Source organism: Entelurus aequoreus, linkage group LG02 (assembly GCF_033978785.1).
Source record: "Entelurus aequoreus isolate RoL-2023_Sb linkage group LG02, RoL_Eaeq_v1.1, whole genome shotgun sequence".
Classification (NCBI taxonomy): Eukaryota; Metazoa; Chordata; class Actinopteri; order Syngnathiformes; family Syngnathidae; genus Entelurus; species Entelurus aequoreus.
The window spans coordinates 10321726-10340052 of record NC_084732.1 but is presented as its reverse complement, the minus strand read 5'-3'; the positions used below and the strand labels follow the sequence as shown (position 1 = coordinate 10340052).

General features: G+C 40.3%; 1 protein-coding gene across 1 annotated transcript in view; it reads left to right on the top strand.

Annotated features, from left to right (window-relative positions):
- Positions 1-18327, top strand: part of LOC133630056 (CUB and sushi domain-containing protein 1-like) — a 426532-nt gene that overhangs the window by 117383 nt on the left and 290822 nt on the right. Inside the window, exons 5-9 of the mRNA XM_062021303.1 lie at positions 253-435; positions 617-802; positions 12438-12578; positions 13958-14079; positions 14178-14250. Of these exons, the coding sequence (XP_061877287.1) occupies positions 253-435; positions 617-802; positions 12438-12578; positions 13958-14079; positions 14178-14250 (705 nt within the window). The remainder of the gene's footprint in view (positions 1-252; positions 436-616; positions 803-12437; positions 12579-13957; positions 14080-14177; positions 14251-18327) is intronic.

Below are 18327 nucleotides of genomic sequence, written 5' to 3'. Positions count from 1 at the left end.
TGCGGCTCTAGACCCGTGCCAGTAACAGACCTAAAACATGTAAACTGATAAATGAGTTCATTGAAATACATGCATAATATTATTGACTATTGTCTTCCTCTATTGTTCTCTTTAGGTTCTCTTTGCCCTTGCTAATCTGTGTTTGTTTTCACACAATAACCAAATGCCTGCATTGGCCCTTTGACACAGACTTTCATGTTTGCTTTTATTATCAGTGTTAAAAACAAGGTTTTCTTTATCTGTGTGTCGCAGAGATCGAAAGGGGAGGCTGCGGCGACCCTGGTGCTCCGGCTTTCGGTCGCCGTAGCGGCGACGGCTTTCAGCACGGGGATGTGCTGACCTTCTTTTGCCAGTCTGCGTTTGAATTAGTCGGCGAGAGGAGCATCACGTGCCAGCACAATAACCAGTGGTCTGGTAATAAACCCAGCTGCGTCTGTAAGTACTCCTGTTATCTTTTAAATTGCTTTTCTGCTCTAAAACAGTCAAATTAATTGAGTTTTTTATTTAAGCATCCCTCTATTTCCCATTTGCATCCCCTTTCCTCTCTGTCTGTGTTCTCATTTAATTACCTTTTTATTTGACATAATTTCTTGCCTATTGTCCTTTGTCCTTGTAGTCTCTTGTTTCTTCAACTTCACGGCCCCGTCCGGGACTGTACTCTCCCCAAACTATCCTGAAGAATACGGCAACAACCTCAACTGTGTGTGGTTGATTATTTCGGAACCAGGGAGCCGCATCCATCTGCTCTTCTCTGACTTTGACCTGGAGCCACAGTTTGACTGGTTGGTGGTCAAAGATGAAGGTGAGTAGCACTCAGACCAATGATCATATTTGGTAATTTGAATGGACACAGTCTCCCATTTAAACAGACAAAATTAATAAACTGATCCTGTTGCTAATGTACTACAATACCGTTGTTCCTCGTTTATTTCGCAGCAGAAGCAGCTCAAGCTCCTTGCAGGCCTATCCGTGGTAAAATAATTTCCGTGAAGTAGGATTGTTACTATCAAATTTAATATTTTCATTGAAAAACTTTTCGACCATCTAAATATGTTTATGTAACATAAGTAGAGACTTCTAGGCATGAATTAACACCCATATAGTCACCTTTACACTTAATATATGTGCTTAAAGGCCTACTGAAATGAAATGTTCTTATTTAAATGGGGATAGCAGATCCATTCTATGTGTGATACTTGATCATTTCGCGATATTGCCATATTTTTGCTGAAAGGACTTAGTAGAGAACATCAACGATAAAGTTTTGGTCGCTGATAAAAAAGCCTTGCCTGTACCGGAAGTAGCGTGACGTCACAGGTTGAAGGGCTCCTCACATTCGCACATTGTTTACACCAGCAGCGAGAGCGATTCGGACCGAGAAAGAGACAATTACCCCATTAATTTGAGCCAGGATGAAAGATTTGTGGATGAGGAACATGAGAGTGCAGTGCAGGACGTATCTTTTTTCGCTCTGACCGTAATTTAGGTACAAGCTGGCTCATTGGATTCCACACTCTCTCCTTTTTCTATTGTGGATCACGGATTTGTATTTTAAACCACCTCAGATACTATATCCTCTTGAAAATGAGAGTCGAGAACGCGAAATGGACATTCACAGTGACTTTTATCTCCACGACAATACATCGGCGAAGCACTTTAGCTACGGAGCTAACGTGATAGCATCGTGCTTAAATGCAGATAGAAACAAAATAAATAAGCCCCTGACTGGAAGGATAGACAGAATATCAACAATACTACCAAACTCTGGACCTGTAACCACACGGTTAATGTTGTACCGCCTGGCGAAGCCTAGCAATGCTGTTGCTAACGACGCCATTGAAGCTAACTTAGCTACGGGACCTCGACAGAGCTTTGCTAAAAACATTAGCTCTCCACCTACGCCAGCTCTCATCTGCTCATCACGACCCATGCTCACCTGCGTTCCAGCAATCGACGGCGCGACGAAGGACTTCACCACGATGATCGGTGCGGTTGGCGGTCCGGAGACAGAGGAAGTCAAAGTGAGGACAGTGGCGCGGCGGCGGGCGTTATAGCTTTCGACGACACCCCGGCCGCCATCAGAGTCGGCAAGAAACATATATTTCCCCAAAGTTACGTACGTGACATGCACATAGCGACACGCACGGACGGGCAAGCGATCAAATGTTTGGAAGCCAAAGCTGTACTCACGTTAGCGCGTCTGCTATCCAACTCAAAGTCCTCCTGGTTGTGTTGCTGTAGCCAGCTGCTAATACACCGATCCCACCTACAGCTTTCTTCTTTGCAGTCTCCATTGTTAATTGAACAAATTGCAAAAGATTCACCAACACAGATGTCCAGAATACTGTGGAATTTTGCGATGAAAACAGAGCTGTTTGTATTGGGATACAATGGTGTCCCAATACTTCCGCTTCAACCCTTGACGTCACGCGCAAACATCATCAAGTTTCCCAGGAAATTTAAAATTGCACTTTATAAGTTAACCCGGCCGTATTGGCATGTGTTGCAATGTTAAGATTTCATAATTGATATATAAACTATCAGACTGCGTGGACGGTAGTAGTGGGTTTCAGTAGGCCTTTAAGTGTTGTTCTACTGTAGATTACAGTACTCAACGGTAGCCCAGAGAATCCTCCAAGCATCATTGCAAAGGCCGTCATTCGGCCATGACAACACGGCCACAACTTTGAAATTCTTGTTCACATCCTGGGTAAATCGTTTAAGTTAGAACTGTGTAACTATAACTTTGATGTGCCAAAATCACAGCCGCAAGTTGTTCTGTCGAACGTTAGTCAACCTGACAGTCGCAGCTACAGCTATTAGCCGTGTTGTTAGCATTGCATGCCATTCCCCCTCGCTCACACCAAAGGCTGATGATGTTGGTCAAAAAATTGGTCAAAAAGTTGGTCAACAAGATTACCCACTGTGTTCACTAGGGATGTAAGTGTATCATATGTGGTACAATATTATCAAGGTATTAAGGCCACGGTATGGTGTTATTCCAGTATATGTCCAAAAAAAAAAGACTTAAAAATGTTATAGTGTAAAATGAAGTGGCAGGCATGTTTAGGATTAACACACTTTCTGTAATTGAACACAAACATAATTCTAAAGTGTTCTAATCGTATTTATTACCACAGACATTATTTTTTAAGTGCAAATAATAGTACAGGGAAATCCACTGTTTCAAGCAAATATTAGAAAAAAGGGGTCTCTAAAGTGACAATGTAAACATCCAGTGTAACACAATAACTAGAGATGTCCGATAATGGATTTTTTGCCGATATCCAATATTCCGATATTGTCCAACTCTTAATTACCGATTCCGATATCAACCAATACCGATATATACAGTCGTGGAATTAACACATTATTATGCCTAATTGTGTTGTGATGCCACGCTGGATGCATTAAACAATGTAACTTTACCATGAATTGATTAACGTGGACCCCGACTTAAACAAGTTGAAAAACGTATTTGGGTGTTACCATTTCGTGGTCAATTGTACAGAATATGTACTGTGCTGTGCAATCTACTAATACAAGTTTCAATCAATCAATCAAAAACAAGTTTTTCCAAAATAAGAGAACAACTTCAACTCCAGTTATGGAAAAAAAGTGCCAACATGGCACTGCCATATTTATTATTGAAGTCACAAAGTGCTTTTTTTTTTTTTTAACATGCCTCAAAACAGCAGCTTGGAATTTGGGACATGCTCTCCCTGAGATAATCCTAATACCCACTACAACTATGGGAAATACTATACTTTGACTTTCACAAAGTGCATTATTTTTTTTAAACATGCCTCAAAACGACAGCTACAAAAACAATGAAGGCACACAGCTTCAGTCCAGAGTATACTAGAGCATACTTGCCAACTTTGAGACCTCCGAATTCGGGAGAAGGGGAGCGGCGGGGTTGAAGTGGGGGGGTTGTGTATTGTAGCGTCCCGGAAAAGTTAGTGCTGAAAGGGGTTCTGGGTATTTGTTCTGTTGTGTAAATGTTGTGTTACGGTGCAGATGTTCTCCCGAAATGTGTTTGTCATTCTTGTTTGGTGTGGGTTCACAGTGTGGCGCATATTTGCAACAGTGTTAAAGTTGTTTATACGGCTACCCTCAGTGTGACCTGTATGGCTGTTGATCAAGTATGCATTGCAGTCACTTATTTGTGTGTAAAAGCTGCATATATTATGTGACTGGGCCGGCACACTGTTTGTATGGAGGAAAAGCGGACGTGACGACAGGTTGTACAGGACGCTAAAGACAGTGCCTTTAAGGCACGTCCCCAATAATGCTGACCGGGTGGAAATTGGGAGAAATTCGGGAGAATGGTTGCCCTGGGAGATTTTCGGGAGGGGCACTGAAATTCGGGAGTCTCCCGGGAAAATCGGGAGGTTGAAACAGATACCGATAATTTCCGAGAGTACATTTAAAAGCATTTATCGGCCCATAATATCGGCAGGCCGATATTATCGGACATCTCTAACAATAACGTTCACTTTAGTGTCTTTCAACTTGTACTTTCTGACAAGCAGTGTCCTCCACAGAGGACATGTTTATATCAGTCTGCAATATGTTGTTTCGCAAAAATAAAACAATTAAACTTTTAATAATGTAAATTCCTCACACTGGTTTTGCTGGCTTCGAATATCTTTTCTGGATGGAAGTTTATGAGGTGGTGACTTGTCTAGAATGTGAGCTGCCTTATGCCAGAGCGCGGCTCGACGGTCAGGCTGCAGCTGCTGCATGACATCAAGAGAAACAAGCGGCGGGAATAAGGATGAAAGGATTGAGGATTTGTCAATTAGTTTTTCAGTTTACTCATATTTCCCACATCGAATATGTTTTGGGGTGATTACCTCCGTTTGCTGCGCCGTGACTTGCTGGCTCCGTGTTGGCTTGGAAACGTAGATTTTTTTTACATCGGCTCCGCCAAAGAGGTTATGTTTTCACCAGGGTTTCTCTGTGTGTTTGTTGGCAACATAACCCAAATAGTTAAGGATAGATTTTGATGAAATTTTTCAAGAAATGTCAAAAAAATCTCTTTGATTACAAACACACTTCACACCCCACCCTGCTTATGGCGGTCCTCTCCCCCACCTTGGTGCCCTACACTGTGCAGAGGATTCTGGAAGATGTACAAACCCCGTTTCCATATGAGTTGGGAAATTGTGTTAGATGTAAATATAAACGGAATACAATGATTTGCAAATCATTTTCAACCCATATTCAGTTGAATATGCTACAAAGACAACATATTTGATGTTCAAACTGATAAACATTTTTTTTTTGCAAATAATCATTAACTTTAGAATTTGATGCCAGCAACACGGGACAAAGAAGTTGGGAAAGGTGGCAATAAATACTGATAAAGTTGAGGAATGCTCATCAAACACTTATTTGGAACATCCCACAGGTGAACAGGCAAATTGGGAACAGGTGGGTGCCATGATTGGGTATAAAAGTAAATTCCATGAAATGCTCAGTCATTCACAAACAAGGATGGGGCGAGGGTCACCACTTTGTCAACAAATGCGTGAGCAAATTGTTGAACAGTTTAAGAAAAACCTTTCTCAACCAGCTATTGCAAGGAGTTTAGGGATTTCACCATCTGCGGTCCGTAATATCATCAAAGGGTTCAGAAAAGCTGGAGAAATCACTGCACGTAAGCAGCTAAGCCCGTGACCTTCGATCCCTCAGGCTGTGCTGCATCAACAAGCTGCATCAGTGTGTAAAGGATATCACCACATGGGCTCAGGAATACTTCAGAAACCCACTGTCAGTAACTACAGTTGGTCGCTACATTTGTAAGTGCAAGTTAAAACTCTCCTATGCAAGGCAAAACCCGTTTATCAACAACACCTAGAAACGCCGTCGGCTTCGCTGGGCCTGAACTCATCTAAGATGGACTGATACAAAGTGGAAAAGTGTTCTGTGGTCTGACGAGTCCACATTTCAAATTGTTTTTGGAAACTGGACGTCGTGTCCTCCGGACCAAAGAGGAAAAGAACCATCCGGATTGTTATAGGCGCAAAGTTGAAAAGCCAGCACGTGTGATGGTATGGGGGTGTATTAGTGCCCAAGACATGGGTAACTTACACATCTGTGAAGGCGCCATTAATGCTGAAAGGTACATACAGGTTTTGGAGCAACATATGTTGCTATCCAAGCAAGGTTACCTCGGACGCCCCTGCTTATTATTTCAGCAAGACAATGCCAAGCCACGTGTTACATCAACTTGGCTTCATAGTAAAAGAGTGTGGGTAGTAGACTGGCCTGCCTGTAGTCCAGACCTGTCTCCCATTGAAAATGTGCGGTGCAATATGAAGCCTAAAATACCACAACGGAGACCCCCGGACTGTTGAACAACTTAAGATGTACATCAAGCAAGAATGGGAAATAATTCCTCCTGAGAAGCTTAAAAAATGTGTCTCCTCAGTTCCCAAACGTTTACTGAGTGTTGTTAAAAGGAAAGGCCATGTAACACAGTGGTGAACATGCCCTTTCCCAACTACTTTGGCACGTGTTGCAGCCATGAAATTCTAAGTTAATTATTATTTGCAAAAAAAAAATAAAGTTTATGAGTATGAACATCAAATATATTGTCTTTGTAGTGCATTCAATTGAATATGGGTTGAAAAAGATTTTGCAAATCATTGTATTCCGTTTATATTTACATTTAACACAATTTCCCAACTCATATGGAAACGGGGTTTGTAGTTTATTCATGAGACCTGTCCATAGGTAAAGCGCCGCAAAAAACTACACTAAGTTTTAGTTTGATACCGTCAGGCATCACAGTAATATTGTGAAGACTTTGAAACTGAAACACCGCAGTATCTAGAAAACCGCTACACCCCTGAAACTTAAGTCCCTCTTGGTGAATATCTTGATTGATCACCACAACATAATAGAACATAAGACAAATTTAGCCCTGTGATTAACTGTGGTAGGCTGCTGCTCACTCAGGTCCGTAAACAGGATATGGGCTTGATGAATGAATGAATGTCACACCGTTGCTACAGCACGACTATCCATCCATCCATCCATTCTCTACCGCTTATTCCCTTTGGGGTCGCGGGGGGCGCTGGAGCCCATCTCAGCTACAATCGGTCGGAAGGCGGGGTACACCCTGGAGTCCCTGGACAAGTCGCCACCTCATCGCAGGGCCAACACAGATAGACAGACAACATTCACACTCACATTCACACACTACGGCCAATTGAGTGTTGCCAATCAATCTATCCCCGGGTGCATGTCTTTGGAAAAGACAGCACGACTATATTACGTTTAAATCAACACAACAGTTTAGGGGGTTGAGGGTGTGCAGTCTCTTCCACCAGTTTTTGACATTGTTTATGACAATATTTTCTGTAAATCAATAATGTCCCTTGTTGATCGTCAACTAGCCAAGTGCATGACTTAATGTTAAACTTTTTTGCACCAAAACAATTCCCCTATTCTGCCCGTAACACAAAACAAATTGATTGCAGCTCCCCAAGGTATTAAAGGATAGTGATTGAAACCAAATCAAGTTGAGATTGTGCCATGTGTCTGGCATTTCTATTTCGTGCAAAGTTGTGTTTAATTGACTGGCTATAAACTTGTCTCTCTGCAGAGTTTTTTTTCTCTCTTTCTTTGACAATGTTTTTGAAAATTGCACTGCAATTAGGACTGTTGCACAGGGTAAACTGAAACTAAAGTTTCAAAGCGTCAAAGTCTTCCAGTTTGCTTCAGTTAGTATTAATTAGGGAAAGTTCCTTGTAAAGGATACGGTTTTACGACATTATGACAGTATGTATACAAAAAACTTTTTTATATATAAAACATATCATAGAATACAATTGCATCCCATCTTGATGGATAAACATTATTCTGCATTATAGGGGCTGTTTGCAAAAGCAACACCATTGCATAGCGAGCGCCAGCTTTCAAACGTGCTGCACGTATTAAAACTTGCTCTCTCCATGATCAGTAAAAGTGTAACATTACAAAAGCTTACAAAAGTTCAAAAGCACTGCTTGGAAAAGCATATGATTGTACTCACTAGTTCAACAACAATATAGCAACAATTGAATCCGTTTTTAAATATTTTCATCCTAAAATATCTCTTCACGCAACATGCATGTACATTTCTACGAGACAGCCATGTCATTTACAATTTTCATAGTAAATTCACACCAAATTGCTGGATAATAATGCATTACTCTTATTGTCACATTTACAGTAATTTACTATTATTGCTAATAATTGCTGTGAAATAAGGTTTTTGTAATTTTACAGTAAATTCTTGTAATGCTACAGTAAATTTTGATTGCAATATTTCACGGTGAAAAAATACTGTTAAATGCTTTGAAATCCTGGCTTTTTTTTACTGTGCATTTTATTTTATTTGCTCTTTTAAACCCCCAATGGTGACATCTGTGGTTGCTCCAGGTTCTTCCCTAATAGTTATTTTGAAGCCACAATAAAAAAACAATAATATGGGTAAACAATAATTGCTTTTCCAAATGGCTAGCAGCGAATGAGCAATGTTCACTGCCTTTATATGGAACTATAATATCCTGCTACACTGGAATTAAGGACCTACTTTAAATATTAGTCTGCTTGATGACATATTCTTATGTTCTTAGTGAGATTTGTGATTCATTCAGAAAAGTGCTGCAGGAAGGAAAATGCAAACATTGGGCCCCATTCAGCAATAAATTCTTAACTTTTCCTCTTATATTTCTTCCTAAGTGATTTCCTAAGAGGAGTTCATTCAAATTCATGACGTGTTCTTAAACGGCCAAATTGTTCCCACCTGCTATTCTTAAGTTGCTAATTGCCAAATGGTTAGCGCGTGCGTGTCAATCATAATTTGCATATAAACACGCCCTTATTTCCCCAATATGCATATGTAAACACCCTTAATTCCGTAATTTGCATAAGTAAACACCCTTAATTCCCCATATAAGGACACAATTCCGGTGGAAAAGCCGAACATCAAACACACGCAAAAGACAAACAGATTACAGAAGAGAAATTCGTATTATCCCGCGGGGGAAATACATAATGTCAAAACGTAAGTTTAAGAAAGGCAGGACCGCTGAGGATAGTCCAAAGCATTCAAATAAATATTTCTCACTTTGGGCAAATAAACTTTATATGGAACTATAATATCCTGCTACACTGGAATTAAGGACCTACTTTAAATATTAGTCTGCTTGATGACATATTCTTATGTTCTTAGTGAGATTTGTGATTCATTCAGAAAAGTGCTGCATGGTGGACCTATTTGCTGCTACTGCGGCATCTTGCAGTAGCAGCAAAAGCAATGCCATTGTGTGAGTTGAGTTGCCCATCACACGTCGCGGCATTATTGTGAAGATTTATAAACCGTGTGTGTGTGTGTGTGTGTGTGTGTGTGTGTGTGTGTGTGTGTGTGTGTGTGTGCGTGGTCTATATGTTGCTCATTTTGCTATATGTCTGTCTGTCTTATCTCTATCTATCTATCTATCTATCTATCTATCTATCTATCTATCTATCTATCTATCTATCTATCTATCTATCTATCTATCTATCTATCTATGATAATAGCTTAACATTAGACAATAGTGCTCTGGAGCACTCGTAGATTTTGTTCTTACCTTCGAACAAATCCCAGCTAAGAAAACATTGGTGAATACAAAAATCTCCTTAAAAACTTTGTAAGTGGGCCTTGGAACAAAATGTGTTCTTAAGAACGGTTGCTGAATGGGGCCCATTAAGATCTAGTAAGATGTTTTGATGGCTGATGCAAATTTCCCAAGCTTTGAGGTGTTGGAGACCTGGTGTTCCTCTGAACTGCTAAATGTGCACAGACCAGTGGGAGGTGTGTGCTATTTTCTGCCTTATTAAATTGGTATACAGTGAGCCCTTTATGAGGTAAGGTAGCATCATGCATTACAGGTCCCAAAGCACATGATGAATACTGTGTACAAGACATCCTGTCATTGTGACAGATTTTTTCTTAGGCAGAGACATTTGAGTCAAATAGCGATCAGGACACCTTGATCCCTTTACTGTCAGTCTCCGTAGGATGTATTTAAATGCAGCGTCTTTAGAAACTGTTGTTAGCCCTCTAACCTGTTTGGTGAACCACTGACGTCTGTCTGGTGCTTTAATACCTCAGCCAGGTCCCTCAATGAGTCACAGCCCAGAAATTGCACCCAGTGTTCAATGAGCTAAATTGAGGATGCTGTATATAGTCGTAACTGGTCCCTGGGTGTATGCACTTTGTCTTGCACTTTGGCAACCAAAACTTAAGGCCATTTGTCATCAGAATACTGTAATGTTAAATGTAATTGAAATGGGACCTACGATGAGTTTAATATAAATGTAAAAACACTTTGTTGTGGTCTAGATCAGTATTTTCAAATGTTTTTAACCTAAGGCAGATTTTTCTCATTAAAAAACCCTGAGGCACACCAGCACCTGAAAACGTAAAACAATTTAACTCTTTAGCCTATATTGACGAGATAAAGTTGTCCTCATCAAATATCTAACGCAATTGTTCGATATGAATTGAAACCATAACCATAACCATCCATGCATTTAACTCTCTTGTCTCAAAGGAGGCCTACAAAATAATTAGCTACCCGCTGCTACCTACTAATATGGAATAGTATTACATGGTTACTCTGCCGATCTCTAGGCAGCACTGGCACTCAACAAGGGCACATTATTTGCGGATTATAATTATTGGTTTGCAAAAATTATATGTCAGAACAAGTAGGTGACATTGCATAATTTTCCACGGCACACCAAACAATATCTCACGGCACAGGGATTGAAGAGCTCTGGTCTGGATAATATGTATTGGATATGCTTTTGTCTAAATTGTGCATAAATTTTCCTCCACAGTCAAATTTTTAACCGACTTTCTGGAAGATGTTCGTTTGTGGAGGCCTTACCAGACTGCAAATGTAACCATCCATGCCCCATCCTCTCTAAAAGTATCATAAATTACATTTGGAAAATGTAGACTGTTTAAATATAGACCAGTAGCTCGAAGACGAACTTCAGTGCTGTTTATTTTTTTCCCAGACACGGTCGAAACTTCATAAACATTATCTAAATTCCCCCGGTCACAACATTAGGTACACCTTTCTTAGCTGCATAAAAAAGCTTTTAGCAGAATGTGTGTCACTGCATGTCAATGTTATTGTGCGCATGCCAAGATTAATTGAAAATATTACTTTATCCTACCTTTTTTGTGTCTCTTCAAACTTATTTGGCCTCATACAGAGCTCCTCCTCCTCTGGCTGATAGCTTTACTTAATGTCCAAATAAATATGTCCACCTTGCTGTGATGTCACAATGTAGCCAGATTGCATAGCAGCGGGCACAGGCATCCGAAACTGCATGCAAGCTCACACCCAAATGCATTAACCTCATGATTTGATGCTGTGGCATTGTTTAACACGGTTATCCATCATTGGCCAACATTTATAAGTCAGAAAACGTCCCCTGTAAAGAAACAAAATGTCATGATGATGGCCTCAGAAAATCTGATTGAAGCAATCAAACAAATCAAATCCCGCATCCCTTCAAATACTATAAACTACAGCAAATATTAATGTCACAGTAAAATGATCAGGCAGTGTTAATGGTATAACACGACAGTAAAAAATATGGTAATTGGTGCATCATCTTGAATAATTTAGGTCAAATAATATTATCAACATTCCTGTCAGGACTAACAATTCCATTGAGTTGTCTGCAGTATTTGTACAAACAATGTCCAATTTGTATTTCTACATCATTTTTTGAAGGCATCTCATACTGTTTGTAAATGGTTTGCTTCTTCGCTGCAAAAGTGAATAGCCCTTTAGGATCGAGACAGGTGTATTAACCAGCCGTAGTGCTACAAGCAGTAATTGTTTAGTTATTAGTGTCTGACCATTTTGAGAATATAATGTTGCCTGCGTGTAAACTTTCAAAAACAAAACGTGATGATTTTGCATTTCAATAGACATTTTTTTTTGGCTTTTATTCCCTCTGTAGAACAAGTATACATGCATCATTATCTCTTTTTATAGGCAGATTTGATTCAATTTTGATCTGCTTACTTTGTTGTTGTTTATTGTTTTCTTAATTTGGACAGGCATATTTTCCCCCTACTCTTATTTGTTGTTTAGCGCTCTGTTAACTCTCTATTCAAGTATGATATTCATTATTCCTTGCCCGTATGTGGGCTCTGTACCGAGGATGTCGTTGTGGCTTGTACAGCCCTTTGAGACACTTGTGATTTAGGGCTATATAAAAAAACATTGATTGATTGATTATCACAAACACTCTTTTGCCTTTCCCCCGTGTCCCTTATTCAAGGAGTTGCTTTTTAGTTATTCTAATATGCTTGAAAATTACGTTTAGATGTCTATTTTCAGGGCAACCAAAATGTTGTTTTCTTGCAGGTTTGTCAGAACCAACAACGTTTGGATCATTCTCAGGAAATGATGTGCCTTCCCAAATCGCTTCAAACGGACACATCGTGAGACTGGAATTTCAGTCGGATCACTCCAACACCGGAAAAGGCTTCAATATCAGCTATACAAGTAGGTGTCTCTTTTTGAAGCTACTTTGAGACACCTTTTCATCACGGTCACGATAATGTCAGCTTGCTGATGTTTCACATGAGTCCTGCTGCATTCAGTACATTTCACATTCAGCATCCTTATCACATCCACATGTTTTAGTATGCATCTGTCACGGAATGAAACAAAAGACCCAAACGTAGAACGACGACACGGATGCAAGAGTTAAGCAGAACAAAGACTTCACTGAAGGTGACAGGCAGCAGGGGGAGAAAAGCAGTCTGCTCCATGGTTGAAACAAAAACAAATAATTCCAATACAACAGGCAAAGATCAGGGACAGGTGAACAGCGACTGATGAATGAAAGAACAGACACACATTAAGGATGTGAAGACATCAACAAAAAAGAAGCAGTGACAGATGCATGCACAGGATTGGAAAATAAACCAAAGTTTTCCTCAACAGCTGAACCTGGGAGCATCCATTATACAGAGCTGCTGAGCTTTGGACTCCCTACTGTAGACAGGATGCAAAACTAGTTCCATGCAAAGATTATTTGAATGTTTTTCATATATTTAAGTGGCTGCACGTCTGCGGTTGAGAATTTTCTCTAGCCTTTATATACTGTATGCACTCACACATGCTGATATATGCAGATGCATTAATTTTAAAACATTATTTATGTAATACATGTAGATTTATGATTGTTTATCCCCATACGTACATTTTACCTCGTGCAGTGCTATCTTATTTTCCTCTTCTATCTGTATTCTCTCTCATTTCCCCGCAATCAGTAGCTAATCAACCTCAAACACATCCAATCACTGGATGTACAGTCTAGGTGAGATCAGGTTAACTTCTGGAATGGCGATAAGATAAAGATAAACAAGACAGGGTTCAATTAACTTTATAAACATGCTTCATCTATAAAAGCCTGACAGGTAAAATTGTTTGTACCTGAAAATGTTCTTCTTCAGAGGTGTCATGTGATGTTGTCAAGTACAGAGCATTTTACCTTTCAGGCTTTTATAGACAAACCCTGTTTATAAAGTTATTATCAGTTGGCCAAATTAACTGCTTAAGGTTAAATCAAGTTCTCAAATATTTTATGTTACCCTCCCCTATACCTCTACATAACATTGTAAGCTTATTAACATTAAAGGTAACAACAATTGGGTCTTTCCTCGTCTCCCACAGTGGTTACTATGAAGCCAAGTGCGACATACACTTAATCATATTCCAGTACGACAAAAAAAGCATGTTGCCCGTTTGATTTTAAGGAGTGTATCTAAAATATTCTTAATTTATAAAAATTGTGGGAAACACAACAATCGTATGCCTATTTTTCAGGTTAAGTGCATACTTATATGTGATCATATTTTCTATTAATACTTTTATAGCTTTTGGCCACAATGAGTGTCATGATCCAGGCGTCCCTGTCAATGGTCAAAGATTCGGCGACCAATTTCGGCTTGGGAGCTCCGTGGCGTTCCGTTGTGACCAAGGATTCATTAGAACACAGGTAATTCATACTGCAATGTTTGACCCATTGTTATTATGACTTCTGCATACACCTAATCAGTGTAAGGAGCATTTTAAATCAAACCTAAATGTTTACAGGGGTCGGACCAGGTCACCTGCATCATTCAGGATGGAAGTGTTGTTTGGTCCGCAGCGGTGCCTCGCTGTGAAGGTAAACAAATGCTCCAAGATTGAATCGATTTCTATACTTCTCAACTCACATGCACTCTGGAAATTGTATATATTGGGACCTCAACTTAAGAGCTTAATTGGTTGTATGATGGAGCTCTTCACTCTAAAAACTTGTACATCAATTCAATGTTGCTAATAAAATGTATTGAAATCAATTGCAACAGTGCTTGGCCCCCTAAAACAGCACCATTTTAACATGTAGCATGCCTTTAAAAAGAAAGACTTTTAGATAAGATTATATAAATACCAATACAACAGAATGTAGCAATAATAACTACAGTAGTTGTTTTAAGTAAAGTAATAATAATGTCCAGTACTTATCTTGGAGAGTGGACTTTTACGGTTTCTCCTTCCAGCTGCTTCTCCGTCAATTACGGCAACAGCAGCTTTTCCATATTTTCATGGATAAATGTCTTCTGTTAAGATATTATTTGAACATTCTTGGCATTTTGATTCAGTATGGTGCAGACTCGCCGGGATATGCTCAGTTTGAAATATTATTATTTATTTCATTGAATATCATCCACTTCTTCTCAGCACTGTCATTTACGCTTCACTTTCGTCCTACCCACGGTTGGAAAACAAAGTTATGTCCATCTCTAGCTACAAGCTAATGCTAACGAGTAGCACTAAATGTTTTGATCAGATTGTATGGGGTTCACTGTGGCACTTATTACTATCTCAATGAATGGCGGGGAAGCTTGTAACTCAAATTTTTGCTTGTAACTTAAGGCATAACAATTATTTGAGACACAGCTCTTATCTAAAAGACTCTTAAATAGAGGATCTCTTAAGTTAAGGTACCACTATAGTTGTTTATCTCTCCAACATCCTTTTTTTGGACCTACAGACTTCTTACTGCGCGACCACAATCTTCAATTGCGTTATCGGTTCTTATAAGAAAAAAACAATGTTTCAGGGACATGCATTTATGATACAAATATACACATTAAAACCAGTGTGAATGCTTTGCTCACTGCACCAAAGTGTTAACCAAGTCCCTTAATTTCTATTCTCAGACCAGACCAGAGTACCGAACCACAAGTGTGAATGCAGTTTAAAAGTCTTTGTTCATCTTTGTTTGTTTTAGGTTTGTGGTTTTGACAGTTATGACAGAGGATGTTTCCTCCCACATTAGATATGAAGTTTAGGGGGAATCATAAAACACTTATAGCAGCTTTAATCAATATTTTTTTTCTTAACGATTGACAGCACTGATAAAAAAAAATCCAGTTTATGTGCCACACTTGAGTGGCACATAACATTCCTTTTTACCATTATAATGATAAATTAAATGTGCAATTATGTGTATATTATCTTTAAATCAGTGTCAGGTGTATTTATAACGACATGGCTTCCCACACTTGAAAAGGAAGGACTCGATGAGGCTCAGGATTTCACTCGTATTTCAGTTTATTAACTGGAATCTTGGAAGGTGAAAAACCTTTAAACACACAAGAATAAAAGCTTTTAAATAAAATACAGCATTTTGCAACAAACAAAGTAAGTACATTAACTCAGGTATTTTATAAAGGTAAGTACGTTTTTAACATTAATTAATACACATTAACCAGCATTTCACTTAACTTAATTAACTTAGATTAATAAGGTAAATTAGGCATTAAATAAACAGAAATATAGTTCACATGTTAGAACCATCTACTTTTAAAGCAACGTGTTTTACCTTAAGTTTTAGCCTAAATTATTTTATACAGACTTTAGACATGAATTTCTACAACAAGTTTAACTTGACACTTCTCTATTAATTCATATGAAATCAAGCATTTTAAACCAATATTACTGTAGTTTTTAACATAAACACTTTTAACAGAAATACTATTTTTATACATGAATTAAATGTTTTACTTTGCCTTTTAATAAAGCAAAATCCACTCTCTATATTAATATACTTCAAATTACATTTACAAGGCTTTAAGCGCCCTAATTGCCCATTTCTTGTCTCTACAAGTAAAGCAAATATTTGTGGTGAATAAGATAAAGAAAAGAAACAAAATAAGCACCAATTGTACCTTATTTAACAGTTCAATTATCTAAATAAACATTCTTCTGAAGTTGAGCTCTGCCATCAATCACAGCGCATAAACTTCAACAGTCGGATCATGATTAAACAGTCCAGTGGAAAGAGGTGAGCTCACCGGTAGTCCGTTTGGTTTGAGTCCTTTTTCCCATGCGTTTGTGAAGTGCTTTCGTGGTTTTAGTGATCGTCTCTGTCTCTGCTGCTCTCAGCTCCGTCCTGCACACTGAATGAAACGGGTGCATTTGTTTGCTTTGTCCTGTCTGCGCTGCTCATCAGTCTGATTGCGCTCACCTGCTGGAGAGCGCACCTGGTGAGGCGCGCCGCGGAGCAGCGCTTCTGCTGTGACGCGCATGCAGCGCTTCTGCTGTGACACGCATGCAGCGCTTCTGCTGTGACGCGCATGCAGCAGCACAGCCGCTGTCACACACACACCTTCAGCCGCACCTCCAGGCAGATCGCCGCAACACCTCCCACTCGATCTTTGCAGTGTAACCTGGAAAGATCGCACCTCTCAGGCGAGCTGGTCTCCCCTGACCTGATCCTCCGCCGGGATGAGGACGACAAGGCGTCGGACGTCTCGATGCAGTATGGTGCCCTGGAAGTCCTTCTCCTTAGACCTGGACTCTTTAACGACAGGGTTTGGAGTCTTCACCTGAACGCACCCACTTGGAGAGACTTTCACGTGGACATCTCGGACAATGCCTTTGGGATCTGCGTTCACACTGACAACTCTTGCTAGCTTGAACTGACCCCTCAGTGCATTTTGGTCGCAGAGCCACACTATGTCTCCAATGGCAGCATTTCTTTCAGCAGTATGCCATTTACTGCGGATGAACAGGTTTGGACCTGCGAGTTGGCTCCAGGACTTCCAAAAGTAGCTGACTTGCATTTGAATCTCTTGCAGCCTTTTGAAGGGGTAAGTTGTGTAGTCGAATGTTTTGAAATCTCCACTTTGTGTGGCTCGACCAAGCAACAGGGTGTTTGGAGTGATGTATTGGATGCCGTCCTCACGGCACTGGACTCTAGCGTCGATAGGCCTTTCGTTGGCAAGGTTGGCGGCCAGCTTGAGTACAGTCAGGAATTCACTGAAGGCAAGGCCTTCTCCTCTACCAAGGCTTTGTAGAGCTCTTTTGGTGATCTTGACAGCAGCTTCGGCGGCACCGTTTCGGTGAGGTGAATCGGCTGGAAGGATTCTCCACATCCAGTCGGTCCCATTCCTGGCAGCATATTCTTCTAGTGATCCTTTGTTTTGTCGTCTCAGGTAACTGTACATCTCTTCAAGGACAGGTTTTGCTCCAATAAAGTTCGTACCTGGATCGGACCAGATCTTCTGAGGATGGCCTCGGACAGAAGTGAACCTCTGGTAAGCAAGTAGAAAGCTCTCCGTTGTTAGCGTGTTTGCCAGTTCGACATGGATGGCTCGGCTGGACATGCAGCAGAAGAGCACGCCCCATACTTTCATGCTCACCCTCCTCTTGACATCATCCTTCACTTGGTACGGTCCGAACAGGTCGACAGATGTGAATTGAAATGGTGCAGCCGGATTCGATCTCTCCTCAGGCAAGTTTCCCATTATTTGCTGGCAGGTCTTTGCTTTTGCTTTCTTGCACACGACACACTTGTCAACAACTTTTTGGGCAATAATTCTTCCTTTGATGACCCATGCTTTCTTTCGCATCCGCAGTGTAGTTCCTGCCACTCCTTCATGTCCCTCACTGTGTGCTTCCCGGGCTAGGAGGGTGGAGATCCAGGCCTGGAACGGTAGCAGGGGAACAGCTCTGTGGTCTTCTCTGAAGGTCTGGATCCTGCCACCACACATCAGGAGTCCGCTTGTTTGGTCCTTGTAAACAACCAGTCTGTCTGTTGTTGTGTTTGGAAAGTGTACGCCCTCCTGTGCTGCCAAGCATAGGTCTCTGAACACATCTTCTCTTTCGTTCACAGTGATGACACCAGATGAAGGTACTGCCTCCCACTTTTCTTTATCGCCGGGGCACAGGAATTTCTTTACTGCTCTCCAAG